We start from the raw sequence: 24,338 nt of genomic DNA, 5'->3' as shown, positions 1-24,338 counted from the left end.
AGTTCAGTAATGGTGGCGGAGAAAGATGCGAGCAAAGCCATTCATTCTGTTGTGGCACCGCTGCCGAATATCCAGAAGTTAAAGCCGGAGCAAGAACAATCTTTGCTGAGTTTTGTTGGTGGCCATGATGTTGTGGCCCTTTTCCCCATGGGGTTCGGGAAAAGTTTGATTTTCCAGCTCGCTCTGTTAGTGGTGAAGGAGTTTGCTGAAGCCCTATTGGGACAGTAATTGTTTCTCGTGGGGTCGTAAGGTATTGTCATCATTTAAAGTGGTGATTTTATTGCCGCCCGTCTCCCACCACCAGCGTAAAAATCCCCGGCCGTCTCTGAGTTTTCAAGAATATATCACTTCAAAATTCACTGTTTATATCCTTTTTGAACACTGCAGAGCACCGTGCGGTTGCGCTTCGCTGTCATTTGGATGCATTTCTAGACTTGTATTTCTTTAAATGCTGGTAAATATTTACAAGAGCAATATATTTCATTACGCTCAAAAAATAAAAAGACGAAAATCACGTAAACATTTGAATTGGGCTGTTATTTACAGCAGTATTTATTCTTATCATACCAAGCATGACATTTTATTTACAGCATACAATCATGTTACGGACCATGTGAGCAGCGCGTTCCCGATCACAAAACTCTCCCCTCCACCGTGAATAAATCACAATCCGAATGCATGAGTTTTAGGTTTTATCACTGAGGTGTCGTGCACATTTATTTTTACGGACTTCCATGTGAGAAACAAAAGGCAAACGCTGCATGACATACGTCACAACCAAACGTTAGCGATTGGTTATGGCAGATCCAGAGTGGCTCTTGGCAGATCCAATAGTTTTAAACTTCAACAGAGTATACCCGCCTTCAAGTAAGTAAACGCTTGTCAATGGAGAGAGGCCAGACTCTCTGTACAAATTAAATGTAAGAGAGTCTGGTAAGACCAGGCTAGTGTTGTGGGTCAATTTGACCCACACTCGATTTTTAAAACACTGTGCATGCAAAGTTTCAACACATAGTTGTGTTATGGAAAGGATGTCCAAATTTTGGTTTCCATGCAATTCACCAGAAATCAATACTGAAAAACAGTGAAGGCAGGTAAAAAAAAAAAACAGGCACTTCTCAGAAACAGCTCTCTTTGGCGACTCAGAACAGAGGAGGTGGCTGTGGGAGGCAGGGCTGGAATAAAGACATCAATAACTGGGTGCTGGGTGACGAAACATGCTCAGTGCAAGACGGGCGAAAAGGCAGGGTGCTATCATTTGTGCTCTCCTCCAAATCTGGGGCTCAGAGTTCAGCACATCCACATCTGCCTTTGTTGATGGGACAGGTCTTCACACCCTCATATTCCACCAGTATTCCCTCGGCCAAAGATGATGTTGCCGGCTCACGCACCTGGTCGGACATGTTAGGCTCAGGCCCTGGCATCGCAGCAGGCTCGGGCTCAGTGTCTGCGGTGGGCTCCTGCTTTATGTCCAATGGCACAAAGTCCATGCCTTGGACTGTGTTTAGACAGTCTAAACAGTTTAAACAGCTCGCCGATGTTAAAGGGGAATCCGCAGTGAACCAGTCCACAAACTCCTGGAAACATTGAGGCCTGCCTGGAAAAACACACAGAGGTCATCATTGTAGTGTACCAGATGGACAAGGTCTAAAGGGCCCTCTGTGTGTCTCTCGAGGTAGCGGTCCCCCTGGGAGAGGAGGAGGACACAAACTGCCACTAGATCCATTTGTTGCTAAAAGGAATGACAAGAGTTGGATCTCCTCGCAGCAGTAGGGTACAACGGGGCTAAATTTTCACACCTTAAGAAAAATTTGCTTTTCATTATGTATAGTGTATGTTTGCAGAAAAAAAAAATTGTTGTATTGAACATTTATGGAGCAACAGATTTTGTGTGAAAATAAATCATAAAAGTGTTTTTTGTTTTGTTTAAAAATCTCATAAATGTATGGGGTGGCTCACAATGGTTTATGGAAAAGACTCACCAGCGTGGGGCAAAAGGTATGTTTTTAATAATGTCTAAGTTAATACTTGTTCAGACAACCACTTAAGCAAAGTTTGAACTATTTTCTGTTTTTGATGAATACAATTATTTTTGTTCAATAGCCTAAATATGCTGTCATTAAATTGTTAATATAGAAATATATTTAAAAAATATATAAACAAAATCATTCTGAAAGCATTGAAGGAGATTCCATAATAATTTAATATAGATTTACAGTAGTAACAATAAATTATACTTTATTATATGATATGATTAATATCATATTTTTAAATATGATGGTTTCATTATAAATATGGTGATTATCTCTAAGGTGGACACCCAACTTAATATGTGACATTTACCCTCTGAATCTAACCATGTCATGTCAACAAATGGAAAAGTCATCCAGCTATTTATTATCATGTTAAATATGATGCCTTTTGCCCCAACAGCAGGGGTGCCTTTTACCCCAAATACTATACTTTTACATATTCTTCCTTTGTTGAAAAACTGTTGCTTTAATTACCTTGAACAAAACTGAAAATCATTAAGAAGACGTTTGTCTCAAAGTATAATCAGTAATTTTAGTGATTATCATTTGCTACTTAAATCTACAAAATATTTTAAAACATGAAATATTAGATCAAACTAGCACAGAATCAACTTTGCAATCGCGGAAAAGACCAGACAAATTTCCGCGTGCATCTTAAAATGCAGATGTGTTAGAAAGTGCCGAGGGTTTTTTGTTCCGTCTAGTTGAAAATAAATTCAAAGGAGCCTTTTACCCCGTGGAGCCTTTAGCCCTGTTGTACCCTAAGGATTTATTAAATGAAAACTCAAAGAAACAAAATACTCAGAGTACTTAGGCTAGATAAACTGGAACACAACAGCTGGTAAATTAGACAAGAACAAACAAATAAAATGAACACAACACAGGGCAATACAAAAGGCAAACTAATCAACATAATTACATAATAACAACAGGTGCAGGTGGTAATAAAATCAACAAACTCAGGAAACAGAACTAGAACACGTTTCCAACCCACCCAAGAACAGAAATTGACACAGATTACCCATAACATATTCGTGACAGTAGCCTACTCTAGCTATAGTGACGAATGCAGCATTAACTCTCATCTGATTGATAGAGACAGTTGGTTTTATTAATTTAGTTAGCAGCATTAACAGCAAGTCAAAGAGCTTTCAGCTGAACCATGTGCATGCATTTTAAACACTACATAATGTTATTGTGCATTTAATTCAACTGCTCAGGTAATGTCAATAGTCTGGCCCATTATTTCAGTAATTCCCGCTTTGATAGCATTTAAATATTTCTGTCCATTATCACTAATTTTTTTACTGCATGTCTTTAGTAAATCCTGACAATAGTTATTTTTAATGCCAAAAAAAGGGTTTGCCTGGTGCAAGGTATTTGTAAAGCTGGCTCAAAATGTCAATATATTGTTTGTTTTAGTTCCATGTCCCATTTAGTTGCATGTCACTGACCTACAGTACAACAATCCATTTTACAATCAAGTTTGTCATCTATTTAAGGTAAACTTAGGGACCATTCACACTGGACATTATTTATTTATCTATGTAACTTATTTATCTATGTGGCCATTTTTCAGGCTGTTTTGGCATTGGCAGCATCATGGACCTCAAGACAGGTTGGAAAACGAACACTAACAGGAATCGTGATTGATAGCGGTGATGGGGTTACTCATGTCATACCAGTGGTAATCAACACAGATATACATGCAATGCCATCAAAAAATAATATATAAGTTAAAATTTTATTGTGTTAGATCAGGTGGCATCTGCGAACAAATGCTGATGGAGCTTTCCTCACCAATTTAGATGGCTGATTTCCGTTTCTTTTATCTCTTAGGCAGAAGGTTATGTGATTGGCAGCTGTATAAAGCACATCCCTATAGCAGGAAGAGACATAACCTACTTCATTCAACAAATGCTGAGAGATAGAGAGATCGGCATTCCTCCAGAACAGTCACTGGAGACCGCAAAAGCTGTTAAAGTGAGTAACGACAAGGATGGTATTCCTTTCTCTGGCATTTTGATTGGTTAGTCATAACATTAAGTAGTTTTATATAATGACCAGTAAACTTATATTTTGCATTTGTCTACTATTTTCTGCTAATCTATAAGTAATATAAAATCATTTAAACTCAACTCAATCACTATTTCATGTCCAATATGACTGTCCAATGTCCAGTGCAGAAGTTCTGATTACCTTGCCTGTGTTAATTTTATTATAATTGCCAGAAAACTGTGCATCATCCCTTACTTAGCCTCCTATTTATCTCTTTCATATGTTTTCTTTTTTTAATCATCTGAAATTTTCAAAGCAGTTTTCAGAGCGATAGGCTGTTTTGTAAAAAATCAATAGTGTCACGCTTGCTCTATCATATTTATATCTAATATGACTTTTGAACTCCTTATCTGTATTACTCTGTGTTGTTTTGTTTTTGTTTTTAGGAAAGGTATTGCTACATCTGTCCAGACATAGTGAAGGAATTCACAAAATATGACATGGACCCTAGCAAATGGATAAAAAAATACAAGGGAATAAATGCTATCAGCAAAAATGAATTTCTAATAGATGTCGGATATGAGCGTTTTCTGGGACCAGAGATATTTTTTCACCCTGAGGTAGAAAGACCACACTTTCTGAATTATTCAACATGTATACCCAGAATGACCTTTGGAAACTGTAGTAAAAGGTCTTTTCACTCTGCAGTTTGCCAACCCAGACTTCTTGCAGCCCATCTCAGATGTAGTGGATGAAGTCATTCAGAACTGCCCTATAGATGTCAGAAGACCACTTTACAAGGTGCAATACCATTATTTTCAGTGGTTCTCTTTAATATAATTTTATACAATATTTTGGAAATGTTATTATTACATAATGATTCTGAGGAACCAATATTCTCAATGAAGACATGGGGCCCTATTTTAAAGCTACACTGTGTGATATTTTCCCCCATCTAGTGGTGAAAAGGTATATGACCATCCAGAGAATTTTTGTTTTTGTTCCTCTCAATTCCGATTTCGTTTTAACTCCTACAGTGGCCGATTTAGTCCAAGATTAACATGGCTTCCAGTTCGACCTCGTCCACATTCGACACGGTGCCATCGAGTGTTAAAACGTGAAAGGCGAAGCTTGAATTTACGGGTATGTCCCTCTTTGGCTAATGTACTTTCAAGATGGAGGGGCAACATGGCGACCCGCATTCGAACCCCTCACCCGTATGTATTTTCAATGGCATATTATAAACTTACGAGAATACTTTATTACTTGAAAGAAGTAAATATACATTAATGAGCACATATATTTTTGAAAGAACTAAGTTTTTTTAGCTAAGAATAAACTAAAAAAGTTACACAGTGCAGCTTTAACAATCTGAGTGCATGGTCTGAAGCGCAGGTGCACTTAGGGTGTGTCCAAACCCACTTTTGCTAGTTTAACAACGGAAAAAATGGTTGGCGTGCCAGGCGCATGATTCAAAAGGGTTTTACCTAGTCTCTTAATGAGTCGTGTGTGTTTTGGGCGTAACGTGCAATAAACCAATCAGAGTTTCCTCTCCCATTCCCTTTAAAAGCCAGATGCGCTTGCACCATAGTGGATTCGCTATTTACATGGTGGAGTTTGCGAGAGGAAAGACTGAATGCTTCTCCAGAGAGGGAGTCCTTTTTTTTAAATATTTAAAATAGTTTCTGTGCTGCATCCCTGTGTGTGTAATAAGCAGAGTGTACACACATTGTGCACCCGCCTATAGGTGCATATTACTAACGCGCCCTTTATATAACACAAAAAAATACTGTGCTATTGACTATAGACCAGGTTTTTGTTGGTCAATGGCGCAGTAGTTTTCAGTTGCCTCAAAATAGCAACACACCAACAATGCACCTGAACACACCTTGTTTTCAGACCAGCCATTGGCTGAAGAGATGGGCACGAATGCATTTTTAAACAGCATGGTGCTGGACGTGAAAATGATAACTGTGTTGGGCTGAAACTAGCAAAAAACACTTGCATCGTGCCTGGCGTCGCATGGCACTGGTTTTATGATAGGGCCCCAGGAGTTGATGTTCAATCAGTTGACAGAGAGTTTTCTAAAGACAAAGTTTTCCACACTTCCAAAGGTCATATAAATGATTAAGAAGATCCAGCCTTGAACTAACTTAGGATAAAGAAACACTAGTTCTACCAGAAAGACGTGGGCAGATAAAAAGAGTCTTCCTGGCAGAACCTGCGCTGAAGCTTTCACAAAATCTGAGCATATGGAAAATCAGATAATGGAATTTGTACTGGTTCTGATCATTCTACCAATGTCCAAACAAGGTATTCTATTATGATAACTATGATATCCAAGAGGAGGGTAAATTTACCCCTTCACATTATTTGATTATTAAAGATTTTTTTGATTCAGTTGAATGGAGTGTTAAACTCCACTTCCAAAAACTTGTATCCTGGCAAATTTGGATTATATTAAAGGAAATGACAAGCAGAATTGAGTGAGTGAAGTCATTAGTGAATGGTTGAATGACAGATTACATTTGCAAAAAATAACTGGAGATAATTTTGGCCAGCAATGGACATGGTATATATTTTTCTCACAATTCTGAGAAAAAGTCGGAACTCGCAATTGCAAGTTATAACGTCTGAATTGCGGGATATAAACTCACAATTGCATGGAAAAAAGTCAGAATTGTGAAATAAAAAGTTTTTTTTTATTTTATTTATTCTGTAGTGGAAACAAGTTTCCATAAGTATAGGCTCCATACCATATTTATATAAAAAGTTGATCATTCAAAGTGTTTTCCCTATCTGTGGCTTCTTTAGCTTAATCATGTCAAAAAAAAATTCAGTTCAGTGTTGTGTGCACATCCAAATAACTTTAGAGCAGGTGCATATCCAAAAAAGAAAACAAAAAGAACAAAAGGACAGCACACTGCCACTACCTGACGAAAACAGAAACGATAGGAACTTTGTTTGTCTATCAGTAAAGCATGAGAACATTGTGGCAATGTGCTTTTTGTTCTTTCTTTCAGTCACAATACTGAGTGTTTCAATTTGTTCTGTTTTTTTTTCTATTTTTTTTTTCTTTATACTGTCTTTTGTTTAATCATTAAAACGGGTTAATGGGAGCTCAGCACACACCCATATCTGTAAAAGAAAGTCCCTTTATTCAAAGAAAGTTAGTCATTCTCGCATTTCAATAAAGTGCACTTTGTTCATTGCAGTTTTTGTTATATGGTTTAGACTCAAGTTTTCATAGTGGGATCAGTTATTTTATTTTTCCAACAGGGGTCAGTGTGTACCCACTCTGTTCACAATTACTCTAATAGTCTAGAATAGAGAGAGCTTTTACTGATCCCTGCAAATGGGACTGAAAAGCTCTGAAATAACCTCAGTATTTATTCAGTCAGGCTGAGAGTTGTGAGATATATAGAATTGGATAGTGTCTTGACAAATTCAATTATGCACACTTATAATTAGTGCACATCTACATCACAGTGCACGTAAATGATTATTAATTTGCCTATGAAAGAAGCTTCACTGTGGACTATTGAAGGAATAGGACTTTGAATGGAAAGTGCTTTGATGCCCTTTTAGTTTTGTATTTTCTTTTATTGCCACCATTTTTTGAGGTGTAAAAAATCTTGGCAGAAAAAGCAAACTAATCAACAAATGCAGAGTAGGGATCGGTTTATCTAGGGTTTTCTCTAGAAATAACATCAGTCATCATGTGTTAGGGAATGTTACTTCTTAAAGTAACATATTGCAATCTTGTTTTACTTGTTGTAAACAGTAACATTTTTACATGTTTGCATTAAATTACTTTTGCGTTAGTGCAGTTAACTGAGGCTGTCTCTCCTCCATACTGAAAGCTCTGTGTTAGGCATGTAGGCATATTTCATATTAGAAGTGCTATTATTTTTATTTATTTTTTGCTGTGAATCTCACATGGATTGCATGCAGTGACATTTAGACTATGCCATGAAAACTTGCTCATCGATTGTCCTGACAACTGCCAAATTTATGGTTACACAACTTGAAAACCAGTTATGTTATTTCCTCTACTAAAAATAACAAGGGTTTACAACAGGGTATACAAAATGACTACAGGATTTCACTTGAACAACTTTTTTTTATTATCAGTATTTTTCAGTAAGTTTTTAAAACAAATATTAGAGTGGGCTGAGGGAAGTTACAAAAGAATTGCAGTAGCCATAATGCTCACACATACAATAACAACTATCATGCGTTCAAACCTTAAATATACCCATATTTCTCCCAGCATGCAAGGGAGGTTTTCAATTGTATTTTTTATGTTTTGGGTGGCTATAGAATTGTCAATGTGAAACGTTTGCAACCAGTTTTGTTTGCATCAAATTTTACTTCTGTAGTCTGACATTCAATGATATTTTGATTGTATTTATCAAAATGAAGTGAAGAGTTGAAAAGTGAAGAGGTGTTTGGAGGAGAAAGACCTAGGCTGTGTCTGAAATTGCATATTCTCTGAGTAGGTACTTCTTTTGAATAACGACCACTAAAAAAGTATAATCTTGCTGGAAGTAGTAATAAAAAAGTAGGCATTTGAGTACTTTCACCTACTGTTTTATGAATACTGCGAATTCGACATACTATTATTTTCACTGTTTTATGCCTACTACTACATACAGTAGGGAAGTATGCGATCTTGGATGCAGCCGAGGTTCCCTGCAAAACGGGGTGGGGCAACGACTGGGACGTTGCTCCGCCCCATAATTTCTATCATTGGCTGAGTCCTCTTTCATGGAAGAGTTCATGAAAGATTTTGCCATTCAAATCCGCAAACTGTAAAAGCTGCACAGTCACAATGGCTTTCATCAAATCAGAGGAAAAATATTTATGACCTTGAAATTATTGTTTTACAAAACTAGCATAGATATAAACATGAGCTCGGCATGCATAGGACCTCACAAAATGTAAAGGATGTTCTGTGCCTGCTCAAAATTCAGTGTAAAGGCGTAATTCCACATAAAACCCTGACTAAATTATGCCTTCTCTGACCAAAACTTAGTATAAAAGTATGCAGTTTAAATGTATTTATTCCACCTTTGAGCAGCATTCAATTGTAAAGACATCTAAATGCCACTTCAGAAGCACTTCTGTGCCATTTTTTTTTGCCATGTAAATGTGACATTATTTGATTATCCTCCCCAGGGGGGGTTGAGTCTTCAGGTAGAGAAATGAATTATGAATAAAATGAATTTTGAAAGATTTGTTTTAATATCACAGAAGAATAGAGGGGAAATAAAGTTGAATGTCTCTTACCAGATTCTGGTCTGCATTGCACTGTAAATTGAAAACTGTTTACCTCAGTGAAAGGGTCGACTATCACGGTCCATCCACTTTTTAAACTCATCAGTAAAGATGGAGGAAGCCAGCCTTTTATTCCCTAGATGGGGAACCAGCAAGTCCTAATCCAAATACCATGATAGCTCTCCTCAAGTTCGTTAAGTGAGGATTGAACCCTCAGCCCTGTAATGAAACGCACATCTCCTGCAGATACCCTGTTATAAGCTGACCTCAGTCAGCCCATGGTCATTTATTCCCAGCATGCAACTCTGCTGGCCTTTGCCAAAAATGTAACAGAAGTTTATTTCAGAAGTGTAAGTGAAAATGCAAACGTTTTTTATTATTATTATTAAAATATTCTGTGGACTAGAAGACTTATAAGTGGACACAATCTGAATTATTATTTGTTTTCACAGTATTGCATTTCTTAGAATAATTTGCTATTACCAAGGATGTTTCTTTTCTTTTCATTTCAGTGATTTAATTTATGTAGTGTTGTGGATTTGATTTAAATTTGATTTAAATTGTTTTGCTCAGCACAGGGATGGTAGAGCGGTGATGCTTTGTCTTTGTCATAATGAGTCCATTCATATAGAAGCAAATTTGTGCATGTTTATAGATGCTTTTGCATTAGTTCTTCCTTGATTTATAAACTTGAGTACTACATTGCCCGGCCAGAAAAAAGTCGCTATTTGGAATTAAAGGCACAATATGTAAGATTTTTGGATTAAAATATCCAAAAAACACTAGAACAGTGCTGTCCATGGTTCGCCTATCAATGACATCGTACCCCCGTTACCTTAGATTTCCGTTTCCGTTATATTATGTGTTTTATTAGACAGGTGAGCAACTGTTTGGATACATTCATCAACAGAAAACTAATCATTGTTATATAGCTCAACACAGTTATTTTTTAAATCTTGTTTTCTTGATGCCCAATATCGATCTGGCTTACTGCAGTGTGCACGTTTCTAGCATGTTATATGTTTGGCAACAGTTCTTCTAGCTCAAATTGATGGTGTTTGAGGCTTTTCATTTTTTAAACAACCATAAATAAATGTTATTTCCATTAAGAGGTGCATACATTTTTGGTCAAGATCTTGTATTGACAATGCAAGAGTCCAGCACTCTGTAAAGTCTACTCCAGAACATCCCAAAGACTTGATTCATTTAAGGTCTGTTCTTTCACAATTTGAGCCTGATGAATCTTGATGTTGTCATTCTGAAATATAGCCATGATGTGACTTCCTACATGGTTGTTTAAGAAATGAAAAGCTACACACTCACATGTGTATCAGTTAGGGTTAGAAGAACTGTTGCCAAACATATAACATGCTAGAAGCTTAATAATCAGTGCAATAATGATCCAATCATAGACTCTTAAGCATTTGCCTATACTGGATTTTTTAAAATTATTTAAAATATAGTAGTAATAATAATGTTTCCTGGTGTGAACTTATAATGTTAATATGATTTTTACATTTGACAAAAATTGTCATAATTTAGAAATAAATGGCTATTTTCCATTCTGATTTTAGCCCTCTGATTTGAACGCTCTGTTTGAAGGGGCGTGTCTGCTGTGAGTCTTCACGTTTTTACTATTACAGCTGAGCTGTCGAAATTAACGAATCGTGAAAAGTGTTGATTATTGTATTATATTTAGGCCTCATCCACATGAAGCCCGAGCTTTCCCTATCCAATCTTTTTTCCCCCTCGTCTCAAGAAATAACTGCGTAAACACAAAACCACGGAAACCGACTCAAAACAATGTAGTATACATCCCAGACCAGTATGTGGCGCTGTAATTCTGCCACAGAAATATACTAAAAACGGAGAAGAAGAGTTGTGGCTAGAATGGGTACAGCAATGGTATACCATTAGGTACACCCTAACCCTTCCTATAGGATGTTAGGCAAAATTTAATGATAAAATAACAATAAATACATTTGCTACTTACCAGATTGTTTTATTAACGCCTATGGACGCCCCACAATAATGCAAATACAGTAATTAAATGACGCAATATTGATGTGCCCATGCAGTGGCCGTAGCTGTATCCCTTCTAGTCTATACCATGCGGGACGTGGTGTGATGACATCACCGTTTCACAAAATATATGGATTGACTGTAAACATGAAAACGCAAAGGTGTCGGTTTTCAGATTTATCCACGCTGGGACCCGGTTTAAAAAAATACAGATTTCAGGCTGGCAAAACGCTGGATCCGTCTGGACGATACAACATTTTTACATATACAGCTAAACACATCTCTGTGTGGATCTTAGATCTATACCCATCACATGCATGGTTGCAGTGATGAGCATTGAGCAGATGACAGTTTGTTGATCGTGTGAATACTGTGATCTCGTCATTGCAATGTGATTTCTGCACCCTCACGAATGCTTTCACCATAACTAACAATGCAAACAGAATGAAAATACAGTAATAGATTCATTGTGTCGTGTAAGAGCGTCACTATAACGGGAGTTTTGTCAAGTGTCCAGATAAACTTGCGGTGTGTGATTGACAGCTTCAGAAATTATAAAGAGTTTTTATAAAGTAAAAATACTTGGATTATTCATTATGAATTCAACTGTCATTACCGGTTTACAAATGAAATGCGTTGCTTACAGTTTGCGGGGTCCTTGCTGGTTCCAGAACAGTTGGCACAGCCTGATCTTTGAGCAAAAGTTTTTGGGCAAAGCCAGTATCGTATTGCATCTTGTTCTCAAAACAGTCGCTGGTGAAATGTACGGTACAAACACGCAAGACAGCACGGACGTGACTACATTTGTTAAAAATAAACTGAATCCATTTTTCTCCAACATCAGGATCCTTCAGCAGCTTATGCAAAGATGCTGTCTTTCCACAGCTAGGAACAGCACAATGTCTGTGTGGCATTGCAATCTTGTTATTATCACAATCTTATCAAAAACAACTTCTTTATATCCACTCACTGCTCATCAACTGAACACTGGGGACAATGATGCGATGATGTAAAAGTAGGCATTGTTGTCTTGCTCCAAAGGCAGGCGTATGCAAAAGATTGTGCCCCTGTGACGTCTCATGCTTTTTTACAGCTTGATTCTATAAATGCTTTTTTATTGATGACGAGGATGTTTTAAGTTATGGAACTTGCAGGATGTATTATTGATACAAAAACCTCTTATAAGCCAAAAGATCAATGAAAATGTTATTTCTCATATCATGACCCCTTTAAATCCAATCAGAGACTTTATTTTTGGCTGGGCAGTGTTTTTTAGGGGCTGAAAACAGATATTTCAGAATTGTGTGTCTGTGTTTGTGTGCATTAGAACGTAGTCCTGTCGGGTGGCTCCACCATGTTTCGGGACTTTGGCCGCAGGCTGCAGCGGGACCTGAAGCGTGTGGTGGACGCCAGACTCCGACTGAGTGAGGAGCTCAGCGGAGGCAGAATAAAGGTCTGATCTCATTATTATCTCAAAATTTCTCACACCACACTCACATTCATGTGTTGTAGTGCATTTTGGAAACCTGTTCTGTTTTAAAAACCTATTGTGCTGCCTACAGAGGCAGCATTTTAAGGCATCATGAGTTTTTCACGAATTTTCTTTTGCATTTTTTTGCGCTCAGATTTTCTTTGTTCTGTGTTCGACAACAACACTGTCCCCATTCACACGGATATGCAAAAATGACTAAAATGTTGTTATGCATGCCAGGCCAGTAGTTGGCAATGTCACTTTGTTAAAGGGGTCATGAACTGTCTTTTTATTTTTTTATTTAATTTATGCTGTTGCCTGAGGTCAACTTATGATGTTTGCGTGGTTTTTACATTCAAAAACATAATGAATTAGTAATAGGCTATTTTCTACCCTGGTTTTGAGCCTAGCTATGTTTTTATGGGAGTGCCGCATTGAAGACTTGGAAGTAAACACCCACTGCTATGATTGGATAACAGTTTTGCATATTATAATGAGTTTCGACTCCCCATCAGTACATGTGAGGAATTGTTTTGAAAACTTCCAATGTGGAAAAATGGCTACCAGAACGATTCACCCATATATTTTCGACCCAGAGTCTGATCCCGAATCGCAGGACAATGAACCAACAACACCTCTAATACAAAGGATACTCCAGCCTTTGACAGCGTGGTAAGTTATCGTTAATTATGTTTAGTTAGACACATACACATAATCAGTAGATATCAAATAATCTGTAACAATCCAATACTATCACATTTTTTAAAATGTTATCACATCTAAAAAAAATTTATTCACATAAGTGTGTTACACCATTCCTGTCGGATCCAATATATAAGGCACAGCATCGTTTAAAAAAAAAAGTAATTCTGTCTGCAAATCCAGTCTCGACCTGTCTCCGTGGTGAAATGAAGGAACAAACACCCAATGTCTTACCCACGTGAACTGGAATTCAACCACGCATTCCTAATATTGGAATCCGAAGGAAGCAGCGACTGTGTTCTTCCACAACCAGGCACTGCACAATATTTTGTAATCTTCATCGGCATGTTTATTGCTTGGTAGCTCGATCCGGTTTAGTGCCACGTAGGCCTATCATATTTACCTACAGAATTAGGCGTTGATCGTCTTCTGTTGAGCCGGCGTTTCGCTGCTCTCTGACATAACAGGGAGGCAAATTCGCAGATCCCTCGTTTGATGAGCCAGCTGTCAATGAAAAGCTTTTATTTGACTAACTGTCACAATTCACCAGTGTGAGTGCCCGTGATCACCACCAGAGGGCACTCCAACCCGGACTGACGTTTCATCAAAAACTACATTACCCATAATCCTTTGCACAGACTCATCATCACTCATTGTTTGCACCTGTGTCTCATCACCCCATTACCCCATTACCCCATTACCCCAGCCTATATAAACCATGTTCACTCTGTCATTCACTGCGAAGTCTTGTTTGTCTATACTGCATTTCTGAGCGTTTCCCTGGTTTCATGTCTCTTGGTTTTGGATTTCTTGCCTGTTCCGTGGATTATCCGTTTTCCTGTCTCTCTTGCCTTTTTTACCTTATTGGACTGATTACATGTTATGACCTCTTGCCTGTTTGATGACTACGAGTGTGGATTAACCTTTAATAAAGCTGCATTTGGATCTTCTACCTTCTGTCTCAGAGCAGTACGTTACACTAACAAGGACGTTTTCAGCTCCGAAACGTACAGGATATTCTTATATTACCATGACCTTCTTTAATATATCAAAAGATTGATTTCTCAATTCATGACCCCTTTAAGAAGCATTACGTGTATAGACTGAACATGTAATACTCATGCATATGACGTCACCATTTTCACAAATTTGCGTTTTTGTAGTTTACACAGAGATGCTAATGGTTTTGTTTTCAAAATTTTCCTTTTCAGGCCCCACAAAATGCCTTTATCGTGTAAATGAATGGCCAAAACTCCTAAAAACTATTTTTTAGTTGAAACAGTGTTGTGTACATAGCCCCTTAATTATTCTGCCTCTTATTATGCTTCATTTTGCCCAAAATGTAAAGCCTGGTTTATACTCAAGCTTGCTTGGTTGTGCAGTGCGGATGCCATTTTTGTAACTTACTTGACCGAACTGCGCACTCAGCGCCACAATGTAACATTGCCTGAAAAAAAAGTGGTAAAAAATAATAGCATCATACAGTATATTTTTACATTCCTAAAAGATATAGAAGTATGTACGCATTTCAAATAATATTGTATATGCATTCACTTGGATTGCCTTCACTACCTCAATGTATCTTTGCTTTTCATTTCAAGTGTTTGTCAATTCTGGAAATATGTTAAATATACTGTATGCATCTTATACAAGTACATATGCAAATACATGTAAGCTGGTAAAAAAAAGTTTTAATGCATAAATTAAAGCATTTGTCTGGAACCTTTTACTGAATACTGAATAAAACAAAACCTTTTTAAATTATTCAGTCCCATAAGAACATAAGGTTGCACTTTATTTCGATAGTCCACTTTAAACAATCTACTAACTATAAGTAACTTTGCAACTACATGTTAACTAACTGTCATTAGAGTATTAGTTGACTGTCAGTAGACTGGTAGATTATGGTTAGGTGTTAGGGTTCGGGTTAGTAGAATAAGTTGAATTGTAGTTGCCAAGTTACTTATAGTCAGTAGAATGTCTGTTGGGGGACCAACAAAATAAAGTTTTAGTAAATATTAATCAGACGGTCTACAAATACTTTAATGACAGTTAGTTGACATGTAGTTGCAAAGTTACTTATAGTTAGTAGAATGTCTAAAGTGGACTATCAAAATAAAGTGTTACGGAACATAAAAACGTATTTGTACATATAGTCACATTAATAACATTATTAACATCGCAAGATATAATAAACTTCCATAAATTGCAGATCCGTTATGTATTCCCTAACATGTTTTCATGTTTCAAACTCAGTGGAAAAGTAAGATGGCTGATGAGGTGAGAGAAATTCTTGAATGCATTCTGAAATTCTTTGAATACATCTGATTCCTCATCCAGCCCAAGCCCATGGAGGTGCAGGTAATATCGCATCACATGCAGCGATATGCCGTGTGGTTTGGGGGATCCATGTTGGCTTCTACGGTAATGCTCATACAGTATATTTCATTATGTCACAGTCTCTTTACTGTACGTTTTGAATATATTCATCACTTAACCACTGATTAATGTTTCTTTCTTAACATTCTATAGCCCGAGTTCTTTCAAGTCTGCCACTCTAAGAAGGACTATGAGGAATATGGACCTAGAATCTGTCGTCACAACCCAGTCTTTGGCATCATGTCCTAGTGCTGATCTTGCACCCCGCTGTAAGCCTAGATATCAATTCAATCGATTTATAACCTCCCCGTATCACACTTTGATTGCCACTCCCTTTGAAAAGGAATAATTCAGGCTTTGACAAGCTTAGAATAGAAAGAACAAAGCTTTTTGTTTATCACTGAAAATGTCAAAGCCAGGCACAAGGGTATTATGTGGATTGGATCTGGAGACTTGAGGCTTGTGCTTTGATAGCAAGCGCTGAATGTTCAATATTCGAAATGCAACATAAAAGAGGAATTCAAGAATTGCACATTGACTGCAGGTGAAGCCATACATTGGGGTCGGTTTACTTTGCAACTCAATTTAGTTTTTGTTTGCATTTTAAAGGAATAGTTCAAACTAAAAGGAAAATTCTGTAATTGTGTTATTTCAAACCCATATTACTTTTTTCTATGAAACAAAAGGAGATGTTTAAGAGAATGTCCAAGCTACTATTTTGAAAGCGTGCAGTGACTAGTGGATGTTAAAGGGTAACTTCAGTGATTTAGCATTAAGCTTTGCATTTAAACTGGATCATTTATGCAGTAGAAATATGAAATAATTTTTTAATTTGGTGCCTTCTAGACTGAGAAAAGACAGAAAATGTATTTTTGTCTCATGTGGATGAAAGACAACAACTCCCAGAATGCACTTGCTTCGCTGCCCTACGAGGCCACTCCGTACACCGTCGTTTTGATCTTCATAGACTAGTAATACAATCATTTCGTTCAGTTAGAGAATAAACACTACAATTAAAAACTGAACGTGTCTTTTCAATAAAGTGTGAGTGAGCTGAACGAAAGTCACGGCACAGGCAGCAGTGTCAGATTTCATTCCTCACAAAGAGCTGAGGTAACGTTAAGCGCCAGTCTGGCACGTTTTTAGATCGCATATGGAAGCTAAACTGTCACAGGAATTCATTGAAAAGTTGAAACACTCACTTTACTCTGCACCGCGCTCCGTTATTATGATTATCCGTGCAGTCGTCTGTTTCTTACATTCTGCTCATCTCCGCTCTGGGCGGGTTGATAACATGCGGACCAGCGCCATCTAGTGGCTGTAGTCTTTGCCTCTGGCCAAAAAATCCTCCGATGACGCAAAATGACGATATTTGCGTCATTGGAGGAATTTTTCCAGAAATAAAATGCATAATTCTCTCGTCTCAGGGGGATAGGAGGGGGGAAAGTACCATAATTTGAATATACTACCGGGTTTCTACTGATACAAAGCCTAATGCTAAATCACTGAAGTGACCCTTTAAGCTCCAATAATAATAACAATTAAAAAATAATGGTAACACTTTACAATAAGGTTGTATTAGTTAACATTAGTTAATGCATTAGTTAACATGAACTATCCATGAACAACACCTCTGTTCAGCATTAGTTAATCTTTGTTAACGTTAGTTCATAAAAATCCAGCTGTTCATGGTTCGTTCATGTTAGTTCACAGTTCATTAACTAATGTTAGCAAGATTGTAATAATGCATTAGTAAATGTTGAAATTAACATTAACAAAGATAAATGAATGCTGTATAAGTGCAGTTCATTATTAGTTCTTTTTAACTAATGTAGTTAACTAATTTTAACTAATGAACCTGATTTAAGATGAAACTGTAAAGTGTTACCAAAATAATATTAAATTAATTTATGAATAAGGACTTAAATTTTGCTCTTCATCAGGGCCCAGTTCGAAATAAATTTTATCAGATTTTGATTCATGGATTGGATCAAATCTTAAAAATGGGTTGTTAAAACGGGTTGTTTTGATCCCCCAAAAAATCTGGATTTTCCTGATCCCAGCAGAAGGGTGCATTCAGGATGGATTTCAGGTACAAAATGTAATATAAATTGGTCAGATATTACAATGTGTGTATCATTGACACATTTATAGCTGTTAAATTTATAACATATTTATAGCAATATGTTATAAACATTAGAAATTAACCAGTCAAAAGTAGTTTATAACAATTTCATTGCTCATTGCTTCTATATTTTTTATTTGTTTGTTGTGGATCAGATGAGGGGTCTAATGCTCTGTTCCATTTGACGGAAATTCACAGGCCCCAGTAGGAACTTTTAAATGGAACGCCCCCCCCCTAGTAGGATTTGCGACTGGGGAAATCAGAGGAAGCACAATAACCCCGACATGGCTGCTCAGAGCATCAACCATAGTGAAACAGTTGTAAAATATTGTTTATTAGCACTTCTGTTTGTCTGCGTCTCAATAAACTCAGTAGTCCACACAGTACTATCCTACCTCTGTCGACATGATACTTCTGTATTATCTGTGCAAAATATCGCTTTTTATGTGTTCCATCTTAGTTTTCTGATCAGTTAACGCGGTCAACTCGGGTGTGATATTCCCAGCTCCTGCATTCCTCATCCTGGGTAAATGGAACAGCAATACCGTTTAAAAAAACTGCATTGAGTTGTTCAAATGCAAATTTTACGCTGACTGTTCTACCTGTTGTTCTTTACATAGCTATTGGCCTACATGGTGATATGTATTCCCATTTAGAGCACTGGAAATCCATGCTGCATTCAAGGCATGTCATAATTACCATTGTCTCAAGAGGACAACACTATTTCTACTATTTCACTAGTTCTATTCCGAGCCGTCCTCGGACTGGGAATTATGCGTTTCTATGGAACTACTATCATCGCCTAAATGAATCTGCAGCGTTCAGGTGGTACATTGGTAACGTGGTACAAGTATGAGCTCTCTAACAGTTCCCATGTAATTACGATCTCTACGAGGATGTGAATGCTTTTTACAAGTTGAAATCACGTAATTGAGGTAATTTTGACATGGCGTGAATGCACCTCCAGATTTTGTTATCAAGTTTGTATCAGGCTGATCCAATCCAATTTTGAAAAACCGGTACAAAAGTAAGATGGATTAACTGATCCTGGATTCTGATTCAGATGAAAATTTATGAACAACTGGGCCCATAAATCTTATATGGTAATACAAATAATTTTTGTAAAACTTTTCTGGTGTTTTTCTTCACCCCTTTTTGGAGCTTGTTAGACATTCTCATTAGCTATATCGCAAAACTTTTCCTTTTGTGTTGTATGGAAGAATGTTTATAGTTTGAACGACAAGGACTGAGTAAATTACCATTCTTTGTCTGAACGGGTTCTTTAAAGCAGCGGTGTCCAATCCTGCTCCGGGAGGGCCACTACCCTGAGTTTAGCTCCAAATCTAATTAAACATACCAGAACGTGCTAATCAAATTCTTCAGGATTAGCTTTATCTGAAATACCACATACCTTCATTCACTGTTTCCCACATATAGCCCACTTGAAGGAGAAGAAACAAATGAGCATATTTGAACATTGAGTGCATCTGAAGGGCTGTGGACAGCATCTGGCAATACATGGGAAAGGGCATGGCTATTTTCTAGCAGTTAACTGTTGTGTACATAGGTTGTGCACTCATTGTTTCTGTACATTGAATGAGTGCACTTGATAATGGTTTTGGATGCTACTACAAGTGGCTGTCCCTTCAATTTGTGCACTATGTAAAGGTACAGGTGACAATTCCGGACCCAGCCTAGAACCTTTCAGGCAAGTGCTTTGGGGCAGGATTGGACTCCCTTGCGGTAAAGGTTTTTGCTGTGATCTGCATGCATGTAGGTGCCTGAGATTGTTTCATATCAGCAGTCATTGAATGAAAAGTATGTCATTGTATGTATATACATAGAGTTTTCTATATTATATGATGGTTTTCAGAATTAGTTTATATTTATATCAAAGTGAAAATGGATTTGTATGCAGTCAAGTTAACATAACTGAATTTGAAGCAGTAAAGTATATTATTACTGGATACAGATAAGGCTGATATAAGCGGAAATATACTGTATATTAAATTATTTTTGTCCTAAAGAAAATGTACTTTATTTCATCCTCAATTGCACACTATGTATGTTAATTCAACACATTGCGGTGAGAAGCACTGAGTGTGACGCTATTTAAGGCTAATGTGAATTAAAGCTTTTCCTTTGCATCTCATTTGGTTGCTCTGTTTAACCTATAATTTAAATAGGTGCTCTATTAAAGGAATAGTTCACCCAAACATTTTAAAACTGTCTAAACTTTTTTGTGGTTCTTTATAATTCACAAACTTTTAAAGCTATACTCTTCATATTTTCGAATAAGAGACATTTATTTGTACCAAAAGCAATTATGATATACAAATAAATGTTATTAACCCATGTTTTTTCAGATAGGAGCACACGTCAAAGTATGGCTCTAAACAGTACCAGGTTCTTCCGTTAGTAACAATAGCAGAACCATTTTTGGTGCTACACTCTTAAAAATAGATTATTTGTTGGCATTGATTGTTCTATGAAAACCTTTAACATCCACAGAACCTTTCCATTGGACAAATGGCCCTTTATAAGTGAAAGTGACGTGACGTGTAGCCAAGTATGGTGTCCCATACTCAGAATTTGTGCTCTGCATTTCATCCATCCAAGTGCAAACACACACCATGAACACATACCCAGAGCAGTGGGCAGCCATTTTTGCTGCGGCGCCCAGGGAGCGATTGGGGGTTAGGTGCCCACCTCAGTTGTGGGTAATGAGAGTGGAAGAAAGTACTGTTCATTCACTCCCCCCCACCTACATTTCCTGCCTTCGGGTTAAAAGTATGACTCTAACCATTAAGCCACAACTGCCCTTGAAGTCCAGGGGAGAGTGAGAACGCAGTCCCCCACCTTAAATTGCATTCAAGATTTCCACTTTTGGGGAATTCACAGGGGTCAGCACAACCGGAGTGCAATGGCCGAGCCTCACCCTGGGTGAATCGCCTTCCTGCTCTTGGTGTCTCCCCTGTCTGCCACTTTCTTAGTGGAAAAGGTTGTTTAGAGTATTAAAAAGATGTAAAAATGGTTTATTAAAACAAAAATGGTTCTTTTAAGAATGGTTAATTGAAAGGTTCTTTGCGGAACCCTGAATGGTTCTTCTATGGCACTGTACAAAAAAAATATTTGGAATATTTGGTATTTTTAAGAGTCTAAATTAGTTTCTATAAAGGACCATATGCTTTGAAACGGCTATATAGAACCTTAATGGTGTTATAAAGAACCTTTTTAATAATAGTTTATTTTCATTTATATTAGTAATTAGTTATATACATAAGTCAGGAAGAAAAGTGATAACGCACAGATAATAAGTAATACTCAAAGTACAACTAACAAAATCAACCAGGACACCTATAAGCCATCCCTACATTAATCCTCTTGTCAAGATGGAGGCAATGCCACCATCAACATATACCAGAAAAGGCTCCCAAATTTTATGAAATGCACTGCTCCTATATCATGTAATTTGCAAGTCAGGTAGTCCAGTGGCACATATTCGAGAATAGTTCGATGCCACATCTTAATAGAGGGGGCTCTATTTGAGATCCATTGTAGAAGTATATATTTTTCTGGCACAGAAAATAAGGAGATTGAAAAGCCTAATCCTATAGGAGAAGACATTCCCAGTATAAGACGTTGGGTCTGGAACCTGAAGAAACACCCAGTATTTTATTCAATTCTACAGAAACATCCAACCAGAACCCCTGGATCTTATTACAGAACCACAAACAATAAGTAAGATTACAATAAGTAATTTCTATCTTACATTTAGAACAAAAATGAGTGACATCAGCCCTAAATCTTCTACGCTAAGAGGGAGCGATATGAGCTCTAAGAAGAAACTCTATTGCATACGCTCAGTCTCTTTGCATTTTTCCAGGCCGTATTCCATTCTTCATCTGACATTTGAATATCAAGTTCCCTTTCCCAGATTGTTTAAAGAAAATGAGTGGAAGTCTCCACATACTCGGACAAAATACCATAACATAAACTTATAGATCTGAATCTCAAACAGTTGTTTCTCTATTTCTGAGCAACTTACATTAGAAAGAAGTGTGGTATATTTTTGGTTGTAATTTCTTATTTGTAAGTATTGAAAAAAATCTTGCCCACCCAGATCATATTTTTTGGAAATCTGACTGAAGGACATGAGAGAATCATTGTCAAAAAGTTATTTCAGCTTAGAAATCCCCTTAAAGGTGGGGTAAGAGGCATTTCAAAAATGCTTTAGAAAAGTGTCTCGGGCCGAGTACCAAAACAAACTTATAGCCAATCAGCAGTAAGGGGTGTGTCTACTAATGACGGGGAGAAGAGAGCGCTCAGTGCATATCATTATTCAGAAGACACGACACAGGACGGACATTAGCCGAGCGACTACAGAAAGAGAGAGAGATGGCGGATAAAAAACAAATATGGAAGATGTCTGTGGAACAAAAGAAGGCTTACGATCAGGCAAGAAGTATCAGCTTTCCAGCGCTGGAGAGAACTCAAGGAGCAAAGGCAGAGGTTGCTTTATTTCTTCTCAATAGGCGAGTAACATTGATTTAGTTTTGTTTCACAGAACTAATATATGCTGGCTTTTGCTTGAATATGCTCATGTGTCATGTTTGCTTGCTTGTCCATTTGCGATCGTATTGTCGTTCACTTCAGCGATAATAATTACCCATTCATTTCCACACCGTATAATCCTGGAGCATCTAAACCTCCTCCACTGTCTGTTTCAAGCATCAGCTCCCAAAATTTGTCAGAACAGTAAGATGATATACTTCTAATATGTTTGTTTCCTTTGGTTCCTCTTTTTGTGATCGATATAACCCTCTAATCTTGTCATAATTGTAATATGTTCGTTAGTTGGACTGTCATGCTCGTGCTATCAAGTTGTTCATGAGAACTGTGTTTGTGTTTTTGGGATGGAAGGGATGACTTTTTCACTGAATATTCGACCTGGATTACCATAGTAACAGACATTGCTTTCACATCATACCCTCAGCCAGCTGGCAGAGCAGATACCGACATAGTCGTTGCCTGGGTTACGTATGTGTGGGGCGGAGCTATCAAAAGAGGGGCGTGTTTGTTTTGCTGATTTGAAATCAAGATCGTTTACCAGAAAGCACTTACCCCACCTTTAAGAGCCGACTGTTGAAAGCAAGAATCACTGATACCCAGAGGAAAATCAAGATTATTACAATTACCAGTAATAGGGTTAGTGCAGGCTACTCTAACTCTTCCAGTCTTCTTTTTTTTATTTAAAAAAAGCAAATTTTGAAGAGGAACCTGTGACTGAGCGGTCTCTATGTCCAGCCACAATGAAGTTGGGTCTCCTGACATCCATGTAATTATGTGACGTAAATGGGCACTTTCTAATATCTGGAAGACCAAGGCCACCTGCAATTAGTAATATTAATAGTATATATAATGTACAGTACATATATTTTATTAATATCATGCCTTGATATTTATTATTATTAGTTTACCCTTCTGTCTGCCTATAATACATTCTTTTATAAAAATAAAAACAACAACAAGTGGTGTCAATTAGGTACAATTGACATTGAACATGAATAAATAAATAAATAAAGATTTAAAACAAAATAGAAACACAAAATAAATAATAAAGGCCCATTTTTCAGTGGCTGGATGGTTGATCCACAGAAGGTCAATAAAGATTAACGCAAATAACCTTTTTTGCTTGAATAATTATTAATATTATTGAATAGTGTTCTTCTTTTCATGCTCTTAATTTTCACAAGCAAATATGCATTTAAAGCAAAAGTCTAAGCGGTTTAACCTCTTAACCTGCGCCCCATTTTTGAGAATTCTTTGAAAACGATATACCCAAATGAAAATGTCTGCAGCTCTTAAACCCTATGGTCTATATTCATAAACCTGGTCTTATTTTAAACTAGACACTTGAAATGTTGCTACCCAAGAGTCATAATAACTCAAAGTAATATGGGAACAGAGTAATATACATGTAAGTGACTCACGTTTTTTGTTTTTGTTTTTCACTTAGGGAAAAAAATATTATAATTTAATGTTAATGTCACGAAGATCCACTGGAGGCAAGTTGAAGGACCCAAGTGCAGTTTATTTACAATAAAACATAAATCTCAACATAAAACAAAGACTTGACTAGATCCAAACATAAAACAAAGACTTGACTTGACAATAACGAAACTCACCAACAGCGGGTTACAACATTCAATACTTGACAAAGACACATGGCAAACATGAGGGCTTAAATACACACACACTAATGACAAGACAAGTGACACCTGTGAACAGTGATGAGACAATGAACCAATGACAGGACAAGACACAA

At 37.2% G+C, this 24,338-nt stretch overlaps 1 protein-coding gene across 4 annotated transcripts in view; it reads left to right on the top strand.

Moving 5' to 3' along the window:
* The window catches only part of actr3b (actin related protein 3B), a 36,834-nt gene extending 16,593 nt beyond the window's left edge, over positions 1-20,241 (top strand). Inside the window, exons 7-14 of one of the 4 annotated variants that reach the window (XR_013815736.1) lie at positions 3,613-3,720; positions 3,873-4,016; positions 4,478-4,651; positions 4,740-4,832; positions 12,661-12,786; positions 15,847-15,930; positions 16,039-16,616; positions 17,397-20,231. Coding sequence is in view for 2 of the 4 variants with exons in the window: in XM_079806804.1 (XP_079662930.1) it covers positions 3,613-3,720; positions 3,873-4,016; positions 4,478-4,651; positions 4,740-4,832; positions 12,661-12,786; positions 15,847-15,930; positions 16,039-16,134 (825 nt within the window). In the remaining 2 variants the exon portion in view is untranslated. Of the gene's footprint in view, positions 1-3,612; positions 3,721-3,872; positions 4,017-4,477; positions 4,652-4,739; positions 4,833-12,660; positions 12,787-13,400; positions 13,658-15,846; positions 15,931-16,038 lie in introns of those variants that run through there. The other 3 variants (XR_013815737.1, XM_079806804.1, XM_079806805.1) reach the window with 3 other exon arrangements.
* Positions 20,242-24,338: the final 4,097 nt, after the last annotated feature.

Source organism: Gobio gobio, assembly GCF_949357685.1.
Source record: "Gobio gobio genome assembly, chromosome: 23".
Classification (NCBI taxonomy): Eukaryota; Metazoa; Chordata; class Actinopteri; order Cypriniformes; family Gobionidae; genus Gobio; species Gobio gobio.
The sequence above is the reverse complement of the archived record's forward strand: the minus strand, read 5'-3'. Positions and strand labels throughout refer to the sequence as shown.